We start from the raw sequence: 18,005 nt of genomic DNA on the forward strand, positions 1-18,005 counted from the left end.
CTTTTCTTTTCTTTTTCTTTTTTTGATACATTTTATTGATTTTTTACAGAGAGAGAGAGGGACAGAGAGTTAGAAACATCGATGAGAGAGAAACATTGACCAGCTGCCTCCTGCACATCCTCCACTGGGGATGTGCCCGCAACCAAGGTACATGCCCTTGACCGGAATCGAACCCCGGGACCTTTCAGCAAGCCCCACGCTCTATCCACTGAGCCAAACCGGTTTTGGCCCAGTTTTCTTTTCTTCAAAGCCTGAAATAACTCTCCTTATTGAATGATATTTCGCAACCACTATTTACTGTGCACCTACTATATGCCAGGCCCTGTTTGTAAGGGCCATCGGACCGGGGCACCCCGTAAAGACTAGGGCTCTGCCTGCTTCCGCTCGCCCAGGCCTCCCAGAGGCCGGCGGCACACAGTAGGCGGTTTGCACACGCGGAGCCCCGCCCCGCGCGCCCCGCCCGCCCCTCCCCCGCTCCAGGAAGTGCCGAGGCTCCAGCCGCCCGGCCGGCCGCGATGCACACTGGGAAGGCAGCAGCACCAGATCCAAGATGGCGGCCAGCAGGAGGCTGATGAAGGTAAAAGCCATTCTCCGGCGCCGGCCGGGCGAGGGGCGGCGTCGCGGGCCCGGGGCCCCGGCAGTGGGCTCTCGAGGCGCCGCCGCCTGGCCCCCCGCTCTGCGTGGCCCCGCTGCCCCCCGGGCCGCGCGCGGGCTGAGGGAGCTAACGGGGCCGCCTAGGCCTCAGCCTGGGCTCGAGCGCCAGGCCGCGCTCCGAGCCGCCGCCGGCCCCTCAGACCGGCCCGGGCCCGGGGTGTCCGCTCTGCCCACAACCCCACCCGGGTGCCCCGCTTCCCACACCGGGAGCGGCGTGGATGTGGAGGGGGGCTCGGCCGGGAGGCCCCCGAAACCGGGCGCCCGCGGGGAAGGCCGGAGCGCTGGAGCCCGGCCGGGAGCCCGCGCCGCGGAGCCGCCCCGCCCTTGGCCTCAGCGGGCCGGGCTCGGACCCCCCGCCTCTCCGGGCCGCGGCTCCGGGAAAGGCTGAGGGAGGCTTAGGCCGGGCACGGAAGGAGGGAGGATGCCGGGTTGACGAAAGTTAGGTCAGTTCTTGGTGGGTCGTTGGAAACTGCGCCGGGTTCCGCCGAACTGCCGCCCGGGGACTGCGGAGTCACAGCGGCGGCGGTTGGTTCCAACTCCGGGGAGGCGTGTGGGGTCGGGCCGGTTTGTCGCCGCGCGGTCGGGTCTCCTTCCCCGTCTCCTTTCCTTCCCACCACTTAGTCATCATCTCCATCTCCTTTTCCCTGGTGAAGCCAAGTGCCATTTTTTTGGGCGGGGGGGATGGTGTGACGGTGGCTTCAGTGTTGGGGGTTGGCTTCAGGTCGTTCGAATCCAAACCAGCCAAAGTTTATAAAAATAACTTGGTGTCCTCTTGCTCCTTGGCTTCTTGGGTGAGAAACACCGATGCGAAACCGGCTTCATTCTTTTCGCGAGGGTGTTTGCCGCCGGCGTCCTCCGGAGCCGACCTCGCCGGCCAGCCTGCCGGTCTGTTGTGGAGCAGCACTGGGTCGGGGAAGGAAAAAAAAAAGTGCCAGAAGCTGGCTTCCGGGGGGATATACAGAGCTGGGGTTCCTCCTGCACAGAGCAGGGCTTGGGTAGGACTGGACATTGAACTTGGAGGCACAGCAGCCTCTGGGGCCTCTCCCTCGCTGAGAACATGTATGTCCTCTCTTTTGTTCCCTAAGGGCTGGAGGACGATATTTAACTTGATAAAACTCGATTTGGAAGTGGCCCCTTAAGGATAGATGCTCATCTCTTCTCTGTCAGTGGTACCACCTCTCCACCCAGTCATCCCGATGAGAGAGGGGGCGGTTACTCACTTCCCTCCTCAGCGCCCCACGTAGGGTCGGCCATGTGAGCCTAGTGAGTTTCACGCTGTAGAAAGATTTGAGTGTGTGCCTTCCTTCCTAATCTTAATGCAATGGCTTGAATTCGGTACCCTTATCTCTCCGGTGCCTCTCCCCGAGTGCTCTCCCCTGATTCTCCTTTGGGGACACCAGAGTTCTTTTTCTAAGAGCAAGTGTTTAATCCTTTCACTCCTATTATAACCTCTGTGGGTCTCACTGTCTTCAGCAGTCAATCCTAACTTCTTACTTGGCATGCAAGGCCCTTCTTAGGTAGATGGAAAGTTACCTATCGATATTTTGTCTCACACACACCCCTCTTCCTGTACCCCTTGGCTTCCCACTACCCTGTGACTTTCACAGTAGCCACCATTTATTTGTTTGTTTTTATTTAAACATGTGTTCACTGCCCAAGCAGGTGTGGCTCAGTGGATAGAGTGTTGGCCTGCGGACTGAAAGGTCCCACGTTCAATGCCGGTCAAGGGCATGTACCTTGGTTTCGGGCACATCCCCAGTGGGGGGTGTGCAAGGGGCAGCTGATGGATGATTCTCTCTCATTGATGTTTCTGACTATCCCTCTTTCTTCTTCTCTGTGAAAAATCAATAAAGTATATTTAAAAAAAATAAACATGTGTTCACTGATTTCAGAGAGGAAGAGAGAGATATATAGAAACATCTATGATGAGAAAAATCATTGATCAGCTGCCTCCTGCACGATGAGCCGGAAACCAGGGCAATCAAACCATGATCTGGTTCATGGGTCCATGTTCAACCACTGAGCCACGCTGGCGGGCAGCTACCTTAAAAAAATAAAAAAGAAAAGCTTTTACTCTGTGCAGCTCTGTACTTCACATTCATGATCGTGTTTAATCCCTAGTTAAATAAACACTTGTTCCCATTCTGTAGGAGAGAAAATGGAATGCAGAGAGATTCATTCATTGGCTTCTATTAGGGGGAGAGAGTGAGCTGTGATCTCAGTTCTGACTGCAGAGCCCCCTGCTCTTACTCGCTTGTTATGTTGTCTCTCTTTGCACACCTGTTTGCTCTCCCTGAGATAGGCTACCTTCCTTCCAGGTTAGTTCCACGTTCGACTCCAGTGCCAGCTCTTCTGTGAAGTGTGTGTGGTCCTCCTCCTCCTGATCAAATTCTGATCAAATTGTTTCCTTCTCCATGTGACTACAGCATTTCCTTTTTTTTTTTTTTTAATTTGAAAAATTTTTATGGGTTTATTTGAGCCAAAAGTGACAGTTGCCAGGAAGCAAGATCTCAAATGCTACTGCAGCACTTTCTTTGTGTTTCTTTTTGAGCACCTGTCACAATCTGATTTGTGCTAGACTTGTCTTTCTTACTGAGTCTGACTTCCTCAAGGGCAGGGATCTTGACCTAATTCATCATGGTATCCCTTAATCTAATCTAGCCCAGTTGACCCAATTTGGGGTTCTCAGAGGGGAGTTACTATGGTTTTTGAAATTTTTTTGTGTTTAAACAAATCAGAGCTTAGAAAAAATATGTGACACTAGAGGCCTGGTGCACGAAATTCATGCACGGGGGTGTGTGTGTCCCTCAGCCAGCCTGCACCCTCTCCAAACTAGGATCCCTCTCACAATTCAAGACTCCTGGCTCCTAACTGCTCCCCTGCCAGCCTGCCTGATTGCTCCTAACTGCCCTCCCCTGCTGGACTGGTCACTCCCAACTGCCCTCTCTTGCCAGCCTGATCATTCCCAACTGCCCTCCCCTGCTGGCCTAATAGCCCATAACTTCCCTCCCCCGGTGGCAATCTTATGGCAGCCATCTTTGACCACATGGAGGCAGCCATCTTGTGTGTTGGAGTGATGGTCAGTTTGCATATTACCTCTTTATTATATAGGATTGGCTGAGTACCTATTAAGTGCCATTTTGTAGGTGAGAAAATGGAATACTGGGAGATTTGTTGGCTTTCTTTTTAGTAACACTTTATGTAGTTCTTTCTTTGTAGTTACTCTTAAAGTTAGCGCATTGCCATCTTTATTCTAGAAATGAGAAAATTGTGAGGCTTAGATATAGGTTGAGTGTTGCTGAAGGTGGAGTAGCAAACCTGAGTGGGGAGAGATGAGATGCTAAATTTCCTTGGCTCCAAATCCCAAATTCCATGCTCTTTGTCATACTTTCTTATTCCAAGGATGCATGGAGGGGTATGCAATTTCTTGAGTTATGAGTGGAAATTCTTTATTTTTTTTCCTTTTAAAAATATTTTTTATTGATTTTAGAGAGGAAGGGAGAGGGAGAGAAAGATAGAAACATCAACAATGAGAGAGAATCATTGATTGACTGCCTCCTGCACACCCCCCATTAGGGACTGAGGCCACAACCTAGGCATGTGCACTTGGCCGGAATCGAACCTGGGACCCTTCAGTCCACAGACCAACACTCTTATCAATTGAGCCAAACCAGCTAGGGCTGGATGGAAATTCTTTCAATTCAGTGGGGGAATGATGGCTTCATGGTGTTGATCATTGGCTCTGAGAGGCAGTGTTTAAGCTTCTTTAGTTTAAAAAAGAAGACAGATTGATGCAGTTTGGTCAATATATGGGTGGAAATAAAAGGGATTTTCAGTGGTAAAAGGTAAACATGTTGAATAATCAAGTGGATTACATTTTTAAACACTTTAGATTTCCTCAAAAATTGTTTTCCAGGACACGTAGATTCAGAGATTTCTTTGTAACAATTACTGACTGCAGATAGTGTAAAACAAATTTTTAAAGGTAGAGTGATTTGCATATATGGGGCTGAGAAATTATTTTGGGCAAAGTGAGTATAATAAAGAATTCATTGAAAATTTTTGCTAAAAGCATTTTTCAATAAGAGGCACACTAGTGTGCTGCAGGAATTTGTAAAGTATGCAATACCTAATTATTTAGTCAGGGACACTGACCTCTTTTCCCTTAGATTGTCAAATAAAAAAATGACAATTATACCTATTTTTTTTGTCAGGTTGGCAAAAAAGTATACTTTCTGCTGTGCTGCAGAATTTTAGTAATTAGTTTTATATGTGCCATGCAATGAGAAAGGTTGAAATGAAAAAGAGCTAGCCTTTTCTTTTTTCTTTTTTTTTTAAGCCTTTTTCAGAACCCTTTTTAGGAGTTACAATGTTAATAAGACATTAAATACATTTTAATGTGCAGGCAGTGAGTTCAGCATTGATGGCAACAAGCAGATAGTAACTATTGCTGCAATCAGGGGGGAAATAGCTACAAAAGTGAAACTGAAGGTGTGGCTAAGGAAATTGATTGCAGTTTGCTTATTTATTTTCAGTCCTCAATTGCATACATCTCCCCTATGGGCCCTCTAGCTGAGTATTTTCCCAGAAGGACTTTCTCTGGGAAAATTTGTGAATTTAAGAGAGAGGTGACATTTTATTGTGTAACAGTTGAGATGAGTATTTGAGATTTGTGTCAGTATTTTGTTTATTAATGTTTTATTTATTTTAGAGAGAGGTAAAGAATAGAAACATCGATGAGAAACATCGACCGTCTTGTCTCCTCCTATATGCCTCCTACTGGTGATCCAAGCCCACAATCTGGGCATGTACCCTGATTGTGAATCGAACCAGTGACCTCTTGGTTCATGAATTGACTCTCAGTGCTAGCCCCACCAGCTGGGCTGTAGCAGTGGGTTTTTTTTGTTTTGTTTTTCTTTTAATATAATTTATTGATGTCAGAGAGGAAAGAAGAGGGAGAGAGAGATAGAAACATCAATGATGAGAGAGAATCATTGCTCAGCTGCCTCCTGTACACCCTCCACTGGGGATTGAGCCTACAACTGGGCATGTGCCCTTAAGTGGAATAAAAACCGTGACCTTTCAGTCCACAGGGCAACCCTCAATCCACTGAGCCAAACTGGGTAGGGCAAATTTTTTTTTAAGTTTTTATCTTTATTTTATTTTTAAAATTGATTTCAGAGAAGAAGGGAGAGTAAGAGAAACAAAAAAATTAGAGAGAATTATTGATCCACTGCCTCCTGCATGCCCCCCACTGGAGATGTGCTCTTGACTAGAATCAAACCTGGGGCCCCTCAGTTCACAAGCTGATGCTCTATCCACTGAAGCCAAACTTGTTAGGGTGAACTAGTTTGCTTTTGAGCATAGGTATTTATATTCTATTAGTGGCCCGGTCCATGAAATTCATGGGCAGAGGGTTGAGGTAGAGGGTGGTCCCTCACCCCAGCCTGCACCCTCTCTAATCTGGGACCTCTTGGGGGATGTCTGATTGCCAGTTTAGGCCCTAAACTGGCAGTCTTGCAATCCGGGACCAGCTCCTAACTGCTCACCTATCTGCCTACCTCATTGCCCCTAACCACTCTGCCTGCTTACCTGCTTGCCCTCAACTGCCCCCCCTCCCTGCCAGCCTGCTTGCTTCCAACTGGCCCCCCTCCTGGCCTGATCGCCCCTAACTGCCTCTGCCTCGGCCCTGCCACCATGGCTTCGTCTGGAAGGACATCTGGAAGGTCTCCCAGTCTAATTAGCATATTACCTTTTATTAGTATAGATAGATGAGGTTGGGTAACTAACACAATAGAGCAGTGAGTATGTCTGGTACTGGTGTTTTATATGTCAGGAGGTGAAGGGAGTTTTATAAATCATGCTTTGCCAGTGTAAGTGTCCTGAATCCACTAGGTTTTGGGGAATTGAGAAAAGCATTGTATTTTTTTATCCTGAATTCATGCTTCCCAGGAAGTTGGGACAAATTCAGCCTTCTTCAACCATATACTTTGTAAATGTGTCTCTGTTAAAATACTAGACACCTGATACACAAAGATTCGTGCAGAATGGGCTTTCCTTATTCTGGCTGCTGCCACAGCCTTTGCTCTGCCCCAGAGTCACCTTTCCGCCTTCCCATGGGAGCAGCTGGGGCGGTGTGAAATGCCTGCATCATTGCCATGGCAACAGTGCAAGCATTCTGCCTCCAGCCACTGGGCACCCGTGTATGCAAATTAACCCGCCATCCTTGGGTTATTTTGCGTGCACACTCCTGATTGGCTGGGTGGGTGTCATGAAGGTAAGGTCAGTTTGCATCTTTCTCTTCTATTAGTGTATATAATTGCCCTGGCCAGTGTGGCTCACTTGTTGACCTATGAATCAGGGTCACAGTTTGATTCCAGGTCAGGGCACATGCCCGGTTGCAGGCTTGATTCCCTGTGTGTGTGTGCAGGAGGCAACCAATCAATGATTTTCTCTCATCATTGATGTTTCTATCTCTTTCTCCCTCTCCCTTTTTCTCTGAAATCAATAAAAATACACTTAAAATATATATATATAATTGGGACATTTTAATGGGAAAGAGTATACTAAGTTATTGCAACATTTGGAACCTTAAAGTTTTTACTAGAACAAAAACATTTATCTCAGTGCTTGGACCTTTTCTGGTCTTGTTACAACTCTAAAGTTGACTTCGAGTTTTATTTTACCAGCACACTTGAAAATACTCTCATTCCATTTGAGAAGTATCACTGAATGCTTAAATATTTGTTTCCTTTGCTGCAGTAGTCAAGCTTATAGAACCATGAAGACATCCCTTCTGAGCACAGACTCTTTATCCAACCATCTTGAGAGTTTCCCTTTGAATGGCACATAGACCTGTACAGTTAAATCTAAGCTCATCCTGTGTCCTCTGTCTTGCTTTACTTAGGTATTGATCCATTTGTCTACTCGGTTGTCAGGGAAATACCTGGGGGAGCCTGGCTCGCCTTTTCTCCCACATCTAACCATTTGCCAGATTCTGCTGAACTATATTTATATATGCCTTTATCCCTGTTTTCTGCCTGTCTTTTCTCCATCCCCACTGCTGCCACTCCCTTAGTTCAAGCTATCCCCAGTTGTGGTGGGACACCTGCATCAGATTCCTAGTGGTTTCCTTTTACTCCTCACCAGTCATTCTGTCCTCAGTCCCACATGATCCCTAATCAGCAGCTCGTCCAAGAGAAGTGCATGTGTCCAGACCCTACTCAGAGATTGGAACCAAATTGAGCAGGTCAGGACTCTTTAAAAATCCACATTCCTTACCATATTTCTTCAAGGTTTGGTCTTTCCAATCTTTTCTTTTCAGTCTTTTGGAGCTTCAGGTTGGTGTGGAGGGGAGACCGTGGAATCCCGCTTTGCATCCTAGGTCTCTTCTCTGTACCAGGGTAACTTCTTGTCTTTCAAGACTCAGCTTCAAGGGACACCTCCTTGAGCTCAGTAAGGGAGAAGGGCATGTACCTAGAACAAAGAAATCCTGGTCTGTCTACTATGCTGGATGCATGTGCACACTGAATAATGGCCTTCAGGGGAGGGAAAGACCTCTGATGTGGAAAAGCAGATGGGACTTAGTCTGGCTTTTCAGAATGACTAGGGTTTGGTATTGAAGAGGAAAGGAGCCTGGCAGTCAGCGAGGTTGAAAATAGCTTTCATTCCTGAGGATGGATGTGGGCCATGGTGGTGAGAGATGCCCTGAGGAACCCCAGTCACAATCTGTCTGTCGCCCAATATGGCCACATGCTTCTGCCCTTGTGCTGTCCCTTCTTGGGTTTTAGTTGGGCAAGGCTCGAGGTGCCCTCCAGAAGCATTGGGGAAGTGGCCTGTTTTACTCTAGGCTGGCATGTCCAGCACACTTGGCCTCCAGAACTAGGGGCCGTCCCTCCCTCTGCCTTGGCAGGGCTAAGTTCTTTAGCCAGCCACTGGAAGAGCTGCCCTTACCTGAAGGGGCATCGTGAAGGGAGATGGTGGTGGGTGTAAGGACAGGTGGCAGAGAGGCCATAGCTTTTCAGTTGAGGGATCCGGTGTATCCCCTCTGCAGTATCCATGCGAAGCGGCCAGCCTCTCACTTGTGAGGGCTTCAGCCTGTGTGTGTCTCTGGTCAGGCTCCTCATGTCTGTTCTCAAGGGCATAGATAATCTTAATCCTCTTCCCAATTAAAAAAAAAAAAAAAAGGCGGGGAGGAAAGGGTCTTTTACTGGGGGCAAAGCTATTGAGTGAGAAAACAGCTTAGTGGTTAAGAGCTCAGATTCTGGAGTTTGAGTCTTGGGTCTGCAGTGTCTTGGCTCAGTGAACCGGGGCAAGTTACTTAACCTCTCTGCACATTAGTTACTTCATCTGTGTGTGAAGGTTAGAGTTAATATGCATCGAGTGCTTAGAAGAATGTTTGGCCAATATTTAGTGCGAGTTACATGGAGATATTGGGAGTGAGGAAGACTTATTCCAGGGCAGTGAGAAGAGCAGCCTGGCAAGAAAGGATGTTTGGAGGGATGATAGGAGTGGTGCCGAGGCCAGGGAGGGGCAGGCCTGCTACATGACCTCACCACTGGGACAGAGCCCATGCTTTTCACCAGCAATGCTCTCCTACCTCTTGAAGTAACCTCTTAGGTGAAAAGTTCACGGAGACAGCTGTGTTAATGTCTTTGTTTTTAAAACATTGACTTTTCCAACAAAATCAAAAGGCTCTGGAATTCAAAATTTGTCTTCCCAGTATCTCGGAAACCCTTCCTGTGTATTGGTTCTTTCTGTTCTGAATGTACATACAGGATAGTGATAGTTGCTGTGTCCAAAGGTGAGCCCAGGTGCTAAGGAAGGCAGCAAAAGGTGCTGAGCTTTGGGGGCGGGGGGTGTTTGAAGGCAACTCTTGAATGAGTAGTTACAGTTCTGGAAATATTAAATCTAGTAATAATTAATGTCGTTTTCTAATACTTTTTAAAATAGAATTTATTTAAACAATACAACAAAATTTAATCAACAATATAGTTGCCGTTGTTTTCTACTACTTGTGCCCAACGCTCAGGAAGCATTTTATTTTATTTTATTTTATTTATTTTATTTATTTATTTATTTTTATATATTTTATTGATTTTGTACAGAGAGGAAGGGAGAGAGATAGAGAGTTAGAAACATCGATGAAAGAGAGTCATCGATCAGCTGCCTCTTGCACACCCCCTACTGGGGATGTGCCCGCAACCAAGGTACATGCCCTTGACCGGAATCGAACCCGGGACCTTCAGTCTCCAAGCCGACGCTCTATCCATTGAGCCAAACCGGTCCGGGCTCACTCAGGAAGCATTTTAATCCCTCTGTTGTAAAATTCTTGTGGTTTTGATGCAAAAAATTCGGTCAATGCATTTTTGAGGCATTCTTCATTATTAAATTTTTTTCCAAGAAGAAAGTTTTGCAAAGAACGAAACAAATGGTAATCGGAAGGGGCAATATCAGGAGAATATGCAGGTTGAGGGAGAACTTCCCATTCCAACTGGCGCAGTTTTTCAGCAGTGATTCTTGCAGTATGCGGTCGTGCGTTATCGTGGTGAAGAATTACGCCCTTCCGATTAATCAGCGCGGGTTCTTTTTTTCTTAAAGCTTGGGCTAACCTTTCCAATTGGGCACTATACACTGCACTTGTAATGGTTTGGTTAGATGGTAAAAGTTCATAATGAAGAATTCCTTTAACATTCCACCAAACACACAACCTCACTTTTTTCGCATGCAAGTCAGGTTTTGGTGTGGGCTGCGGAGCCTCATTTTTGTCCAACCATTGAGGCCACCTTTTCAAATTAACATACAGCACCCATTCTTCATCTCCGGTAACAATTTGCTCTAAAAACGGCAAACGGTTTTGACGAGAGAGGAGCGAACTGCAAATTGTGACTCTTTGATTACGGTTGTTGTCGGTCAACTCATGAGGAACCCATTTTCCAAACTTTAGGACTTTGCCAAGTGCACGCAATTGATTGGAAATTGTTTTTTGTGAACAATTTAAAGTTGTCGCAAGCTCTTGTTGGGTAATTTGAGGATTTTGCACCAAAAGAGCTTGAAGAGCTTCTTGATCAAAATTGGACACACGGCCTCGACCACTCTTGTCATCTAACGAAAAATTTCCCTCGCGAAATTTCTCAAACCAGTGCTGGCATTTTCTGGCGCTAACTGCATCTTGACCAAGAGCACTACAGATGTTTTTTGCAGCCTCACTTGCTTTTCTTCTTAATTGGAACTCGTAAAGCATGCAGTGCCGAATATGCTCTTCATCCGCCATCTTCTTAGCCCTAGTTTTGCAACAAAAACCAAACCAAACACAAACTTTTTCAAGCAAAACTTGTTAATTGCACTTCACACGTTCTGTAGATACCACGTGTTTGAAGGTTATGTCAATACAAGTCAACGCCAAGCAAGATTTTAAGCGAATGTTTAAAAACGACATTAATTATTACTAGACCCAATAATAGTTTAGTCTTTTCTTTAGCCTTGAAGCAGAAAAGGTAAAAGGTTGCTTCTGATGGCTCTTCCATTTTTCCTCCTGCCGCTCCACAGTCTTTCTAGAATTCCAGAGCTTCTAGAGGCCCCTGACAGACAGGAGGCTGAGGCTTATAGGTGCCATCCACAGCCAGCAGTGAGCCGGGTGCACTCACTGACTGCCCTGCTCTACCTGCTCTCAGGGTCTTACTCCTGCTCTTCACATGACTGCTTTGGTTTTTGAGGAGTGACAGGGGGGAGAGTCGGATTCCTTTTGGGTAAGGTGGTGGTTTGGGTTTTGTTCTGTTTTTAGCAGTTGATTATAGTTTTCTGTGCTTCATTATCTTGTCAGATTTTTAAAACATGTTTTTATTGATTTTAGTGAAAGAGGAAGGGGAGGGGCAGAGAATCATTGATGAGAGAGAACATCAATCAGCTGCCTCCTACCCGGCCTCCTACTGGGGATTGAGCCCACAACCTGGGCATGACCAGTGAGCTCTTGATTCACGAGTCTGTGCTCAACTGCTGAGCCACACAGGCTCGTCTGCTTTCCAGATTTTGCTTGTATTTCTTACTAGCATAGTTCAGCAGAGAGGTGAGATACTGTTTTAACAAGTCCTAGCCCAGGAGGTACATTTGCCACCAAAGTAGTCACTACTGTCAAAGTAGTCACTAGTCTCATGGCGCTGCCCTCTGTCTTTCTAAGAGTGGATGCTACTTGACTGTCATGGGGTGATGGAGAGGTTGTATATAACTCAGAAGTTTAACTGCCTCTGAGCCCTTTGTGAGATGGTTTGTCAATGTCTGCTTCATACTAGTGTATCTGTTAAGAAAAATAGCACAACTAAACTTCCAGAAGGATCCATCACATGCTTACACAAGCGGTCGCCATTGTCACTTGTCCTGTCTGAGGCTCTGTGTCATTGGCTCTAGTGTGGACAGACTTGAAGAAGTTGTGTCCCAGCCCCGGAGGAGCTCTCAGTCTGGTGAGGGTGCTGAATTTGAGAGTATGATGTAGGTCAAGAATGCAGGCACACCCATGTTCACATGGAGACAAATACATTCCAGGAGTGAGGCTGCTGGCTGGAAGCTGACTGTATGGAGCTGGCATGAGAGCTTGCTCAGCTGGGGCTTGAGCCACACTTGTCCAGAGGTGTGTAGCAGTGCATTCCTTAAAACCTGTGCTGAGTGTTCTTTTCAATCATGTCTTAGAATGACTCTTTTTTTATTTTGTTAATCCTCATCTGAGGATATTTTTTCCATTGATTTTTAGGGAGAATAGAAGAGAGAGAGGGAAAGACAGAAAATTGATGTGAGCGAAACACATCAATTGGTTGCCTCCTGCACGGGCCCCAACCAGGACCTGGGCCGTGGAGAATCCTGAAACCAAGGGACATGCCTTTGACTGAAATTGAACCTTGAACGCTTTGGTCTGCAGGCTGACTCTCTAGCTACTAAGCCAAACCGGTTAGGGCTAGAATGATTCTTGACAAGTGGCCCACCTCCCTGGAGTAGTGGGGTCAGGTAACAGGACCTGAGGTCAGATCTTGATTTCTGCCTTGGGCTCCTTTGTGTCTTCTCCTTGAGCCTCAAGAGTTCTGATTTCTCCAAAAGGGGTAATGAAATCTTCATGGAAATGTGAGAATAGCTAAGTTATTAATTGTAATAATAAGTAAGTGTAAAATAGCTAGCATAGTGCTGCCCTGTGGAAGGGGTAATGTGTTGGTGTGGACGCCACTCCCTTTGCTGATTATTAATTGAAATAAGAGAATTGTGTTTGGGGCTCTGAAGCCTTACGTTTAGATTTATAGTATTTAATTACATTGAAGTAATGATTTTATTGTCATTGCCATTGGTTGCTTGGTGCAATCTTGGAAAGTGCATTTCTGTCAAAATTAGTTACTTTTCTACTGTCACACAAAAACAAGGAGTGGGCCTTTCATATTACTAAATCTCCTACCAGTTGTGTAACTGGTATTTTGAGAGAGATCCTGTACTTAGATGTAAGGCAGATTTATGTTATTTTCTCTCAGACACCCAGCTCCATCTGCCAGGTTTCATTTTGCCTGGCCAGGAGGTGCCTAGAAACGTTCCTTGCACAACACAAACATTTAATGATTGGCTGTGAAGGGCCAGTTGTAAATACTGTGTAAGTTCGTGCTTTTTGTCATAAATCTTGGAAAGTGCTATTGCAGAGCAAGCGAAGCCCTCCCAGGACCCTGCTCCAAAAACAGGAGCGCTACACTGCCTATGCCAGTGTAAGTGTTAACACCCGAATTGCTTGTGTAGCTGATGTGATTATGAGGGGAATGGTTCCTGGCTCTGGTTCTAGTCTGGCCCTGCCCTGTACAAGATCTGTAACCTGGGCCTTGGCTCTGTCATCTATAAAATGAAGCCAATATGTCTGATTTGCCTATCTCAGATGTTGTGACCTTTCAGTCGTATCCTATGAGCTGTAAACATTGCAGGGTGTCATTACAACCAACCACTTCTTCTCACCCTTTCTCACTGTCTTGCTCCTGCTTTTCATGTGGCTGCATTTGGTGCATGCTTCTTGCACCAAAGGCATGCACCTTCCCTAGCATCTCTCCATTCTTGTTCTTTGTTAGGATTTTGAAGGTGATGACCCTAAGCTGATGCCCTCCAGAGGCAATTGTGATGTACTATTAGCAAGCCCCTGCCTTACTTTTTGTTTGTTTATTTTAAAATTGAGATATAACCAGGGCATTTCTGAAAGCTTTGTGCTAACACCATAAACATTTATTTTTTATTTAAGACCCCATGAGTTCTGGTCATAGGCCACTTGGTTTTGTTAAACCTCACCTGAGAATATTTCCTTTTCCCATTGATTTAAAAAATAATGTATATTTTTGTTGATTTCATAGATGAAGAGAGAGGGAAAGAGAGATAGAAACATGAATGATGAGAGAGAATCATTGATTGGCTTCCTTCTTTATGCCTCCCTACTGGGGATCGAGCCTGCAACCCTGGCATGTACCCTGAATGGGACCCTTCAGTCCGCAGGCCAGTGCTCTATCCATTGAGCCAAACCAGCTAGGGCTCCCATTGATTTTTAAAAAAATCTTTATTGTTGAAAATATTACATTTGTTCCCCTTTCCCCACATTGATCTCTTCTAGCTCCTCCCTTTCCCCTAGCCTTCACCCTATTATTTGTGTCCTTAGTCTTTTCCCATTGATTTTTTAGAGAGAGTGGAAGGGAGGGAGGGAAAGAGATACAGAGAAAGAAATATCAATGTGAAAGAGACACATCGATTGGTTGCCTTCCCCGATGTGCCCCTACCAGGACCAGGGATCTCGCTTGCAGCTGAGATGTGTGCCCTTGACTAGAATTGAACCTGAGATCTTCCAGTCTGCAGTCCAGTGCTCTATCCACTGAGCCAAACTGGCTAGGGCAATGTTAGCTCTTTTAGAAGCTTATTTCTAACTGTGGAAATGGCACTAAATCAGGGCTACAGTGTCTGTCTGTTTTTTTTTGTTTGTTTGTTTGTTTTTAATTGATTTTTTACAGAGAGGAAGGGAGAGAGATAGAGAGCCAGAAACATCGATGAGAGAAACATTGACCAGCTGCCTCTTGCACACCCCCTACTGGGGATGTGCCCGCAACCAACGTACATGCCCCTTACCGGAATTGAACCCTGGACCCTTCAATCCGCAGACCAACGCTCTACCACTGAGCCAAACCGGTTTCGGCCTCAGTGTCTTTCTTGCTGGAAGACCCCAGTTGGGTGAGTGCAGTGGTTCTTAAGCAGGGTGCATAGCATTGTCACTTGAGGATCCCCAAGCACAAGTGCTCAGCTGAACTCAGGAGGTTCTGATTCTGCAGGTCTGTAGTGGGCCTGTGCCTGAGTCCATCTTTCTTTTCCCTCCTTCTCTACCTCCTCTGCTCCTGACCACCACCCCCTCTCCATGGGTGTTGAATAACTTCTCCAGGGGCTTGGGCACATACCCTGGAGGAATCCCCAAAGTTAATACTCACTGTAGCCAAACTGGAAAACGTCCCTAAAACTTTCCCCTGTGATTTCTCCTATGTCTTTGAGTATATTTATCACACACAATGCCTGTTCTCTTCTCTCTAGAAGTCCGGCTTCCCCCATCATTCAAGGCCCATGTCAAGAGCGTCTCTTCCATGATGCTGGTACCCTCTGCTGCTGTCTGCTGGGCCTCCCATGCTCTTACCTGCAGGCTGCTAGAGAGCAGCGCTGTTTTCTTTCGGTCCCGCCTCAGCAGCCAAGAAGATGGCATTCAGCTTTACTTCCTGTAGTTCTTTTGGGGCACAGAGCACCTTTCCCTGCTTTGCAAATAAAAGTTACAGGATGATAAGGAATATGCTTTTGAAAACTACAAGCAGCCCCTACCTTGAGACTTGCTGAAGCCCTGACTTGCACAGCTGATTTTTCCTCTGGCTTTCTTAAAGAGGACTGTGGCCACAAGCTAGCTGAGAATGACTGGCTCCTGGGGGGTTCTCAATCAGGTCATGTGTGAGGATCACTCTGGGAGATTTTGGACAGTTTTTCCATGTTCCATCATAGACCTCCAAAGAAGAAAAAAAAAAAAGATTTTATTAAATACTATGCCCAGCCGAAACCGGTTTGGCTCATTGGATAGAGCTTCAGCCTGTGGACTGGAAGGTCCTAGGTTTGATTTCAGTCAAGGGCATGTACATTGGTTTCGGGCACATCCCCAGTGGGAGGTGTGCAGGAGTCACCTGATCGATGATTCTCATTGATGTTTCTAACTCTTTATCCCTCTCTCTTCCTCTCTGCAAAAAATCAATAAAATATATATTTTTAAAAATACTTTGCCCAGACTTGATTGCACACGTTTGAGTTGTGTGACAGAGTGCTTACTGTGTACTACTGTGTCCTGTCTCTCACTGTTTGAGCTGAGCCTTTTGTGCAGGACTTGGAGCAGTGCACTCCTTCTGGGTCCAAGGCCGCCTCCTGGTACTTGCAGAGCTGTTAGGCAGTGCCACACTGTGACCTGGAGTGAGCATCAAGCTCTCTGAGCTGCAGTTTGGGGGGAATGAGCTTTTCCCCCTTTGAAGAGCTGATAAGCACACCCAGGCTCTCTCACATCCTGCAATACACTGAGATCCATGTCTGGACTCAGAAATGGACCTCATTGTGAGAAGCACTGCTCTGTCTCCCTCATCACTTACCCTGACTGGGCAGCCCCCAACCTGGAGAAGGAACATGTGAGTTGCCTGGTTCTGCTTTCCTTTGAGCTCTTGGTTTGTCAGCCCGGTTGTCCCCTGGAGCAGCTGACGGGACTGCTTCTTGCCCGGAGCAGAAGTGAAACAAATCTTGGGGGCCATATTTTGTAAAGTTTCTGACATTCTTGGCTATAGCTTTCCTGACTTTGTTGTTCTAGAGTGGGGCCTCTCTCGCTCTTTTTCTTTGTTGGGTCCTTTCATCCATCATTCGGAATTTGAACTCGGAGTTTGCATTGGTTTCATTATATTCCTTCCTCAGTCCTTCATTCTCAGTTACGGGCGCAGTTTTGCTTGAGGGTTTATCACTACTCTTGAGTCATCTTGCCTTTTCGAGTTTCATACCTTCAGATGAATCTGTCTTTTCTCTGAATGACTTGAATCCATCTTCTCTAAGTTGTTCTCAGTGGAGGGGCCCGGCCGCAATGGCGCTGTGAGCTCGACCGCTGGGCTCCGCAAGGGCAGGCAGGACGACCTCACCGCCCCCCGGGTGCTTCTGTCCAGGGGCTAAGGCGGCTTCCGTTCGGTCCTCGCTGGGCATGTTTTCCAGGGCCCGTGAGGCGGGTTCTGCAGTGGGTGCCCGGAAAGGAGCGACTCGGCGTCTACAGGTTTCTGCCCTTCTTTTTTGTCCTGGGAGGAACGATGGAGCGGATCATGATTAAAGTGCGCGTGGGCCAGGAGACCTTCTATGATGTCTGCCGTAGAAAAGCCTCAGAAAGACAGTATCAGAAGGCTGGAAGAAGCATCGGAGACTGAACTTCAGCAGTCAATAAAGTGAATATGAAATTTTTCTAGTTTAAAAAAAAAAAAAAGTTGTTCTCAGTGGAGGTGTGATTGGCATTTTGGGTTGAATAGTTCTTATCTGCACTGCCATCTTGTGCAATGTATCCTGGCGGGGTAGTGCCAATGGTTCTCAGCAGCTGGGCTCTTCAGGACATTGGGCAATCAGGGTGGGGTGGTATCACAATGTCTGGCATCTAATGGGCAGGGCTGGGATGCTCAAGTGCTGAGTCCTGCTGGATGCTGGCACCACCCTCCCTGTTGAGAAACACTGTCCGAGGGGGCTGCCCGGTGTCCCCTGGAGATTAGGGGCGGGCTTGCTTGTTTGTTTGTCTCAGTTTCTTTCACTTCTGTCTTATAATTAGTACTTCCTTGTTGGTTAGAATTATGCAAAGGATGTTGCCTCTTCCGTCTTCGGTGAGGTTAACTTGAGAGCTGGGTCAGTTGGATTTTTCTGGTGGTTGCCTTTTGGGTTCCCTGAGCCTCCCAGGCCTGCCACCATGCATGCTGCCTTTTCTTGGTCAGGAGGTGTGTGACCCCCGACCCCCCCCCCCCCCCCCCCCCCGTATGACTCTGGTCTTTGTTCATGTGTCTCTTGCTATCAAAGCACCAGTGGGTGCTTTTCCTCACCCCCATGCACAGTGCTCACTTGTTCCTCTTGAACAAGTTGCAATTTTTCTTTTGTTGTTGTTTTCCTTTTTTTTTTTTTTTTAAAATATTGTAAGATTCAGTTTTTTCACTGCTATATTACAGTTGACCCTCATCTTGACATATTTTTGTAATTCTTTTGAAATTTTCATTCTTGTATTTATCACCCATACTTCATATTGTTAGTATATGGATTTCTGAAGCCATAAATATTGTAAAATG

General features: G+C 46.5%; 1 protein-coding gene across 3 annotated transcripts in view; it reads left to right on the forward strand.

The window, feature by feature from the left end:
• Positions 1-431: 431 nt before the first annotated feature.
• UBE2L3 (ubiquitin conjugating enzyme E2 L3) overlaps positions 432-18,005 on the forward strand; it is a 33,766-nt gene continuing 16,192 nt past the window's right edge. The window contains exon 1 of one of the 3 annotated variants that reach the window (XM_036449776.2): positions 432-577. In XM_036449776.2, the coding sequence (XP_036305669.1) occupies positions 551-577 (27 nt within the window). In that variant the 5' untranslated portion in view covers positions 432-550. Of the gene's footprint in view, positions 578-16,137; positions 16,341-18,005 lie in introns of those variants that run through there. The other 2 variants (XM_036449778.2, XM_036449775.2) reach the window with 2 other exon arrangements.

This window comes from Pipistrellus kuhlii, unplaced genomic scaffold (assembly GCF_014108245.1).
Source record: "Pipistrellus kuhlii isolate mPipKuh1 unplaced genomic scaffold, mPipKuh1.p scaffold_m20_p_20, whole genome shotgun sequence".
NCBI lineage: Eukaryota > Metazoa > Chordata > Mammalia > Chiroptera > Vespertilionidae > Pipistrellus > Pipistrellus kuhlii.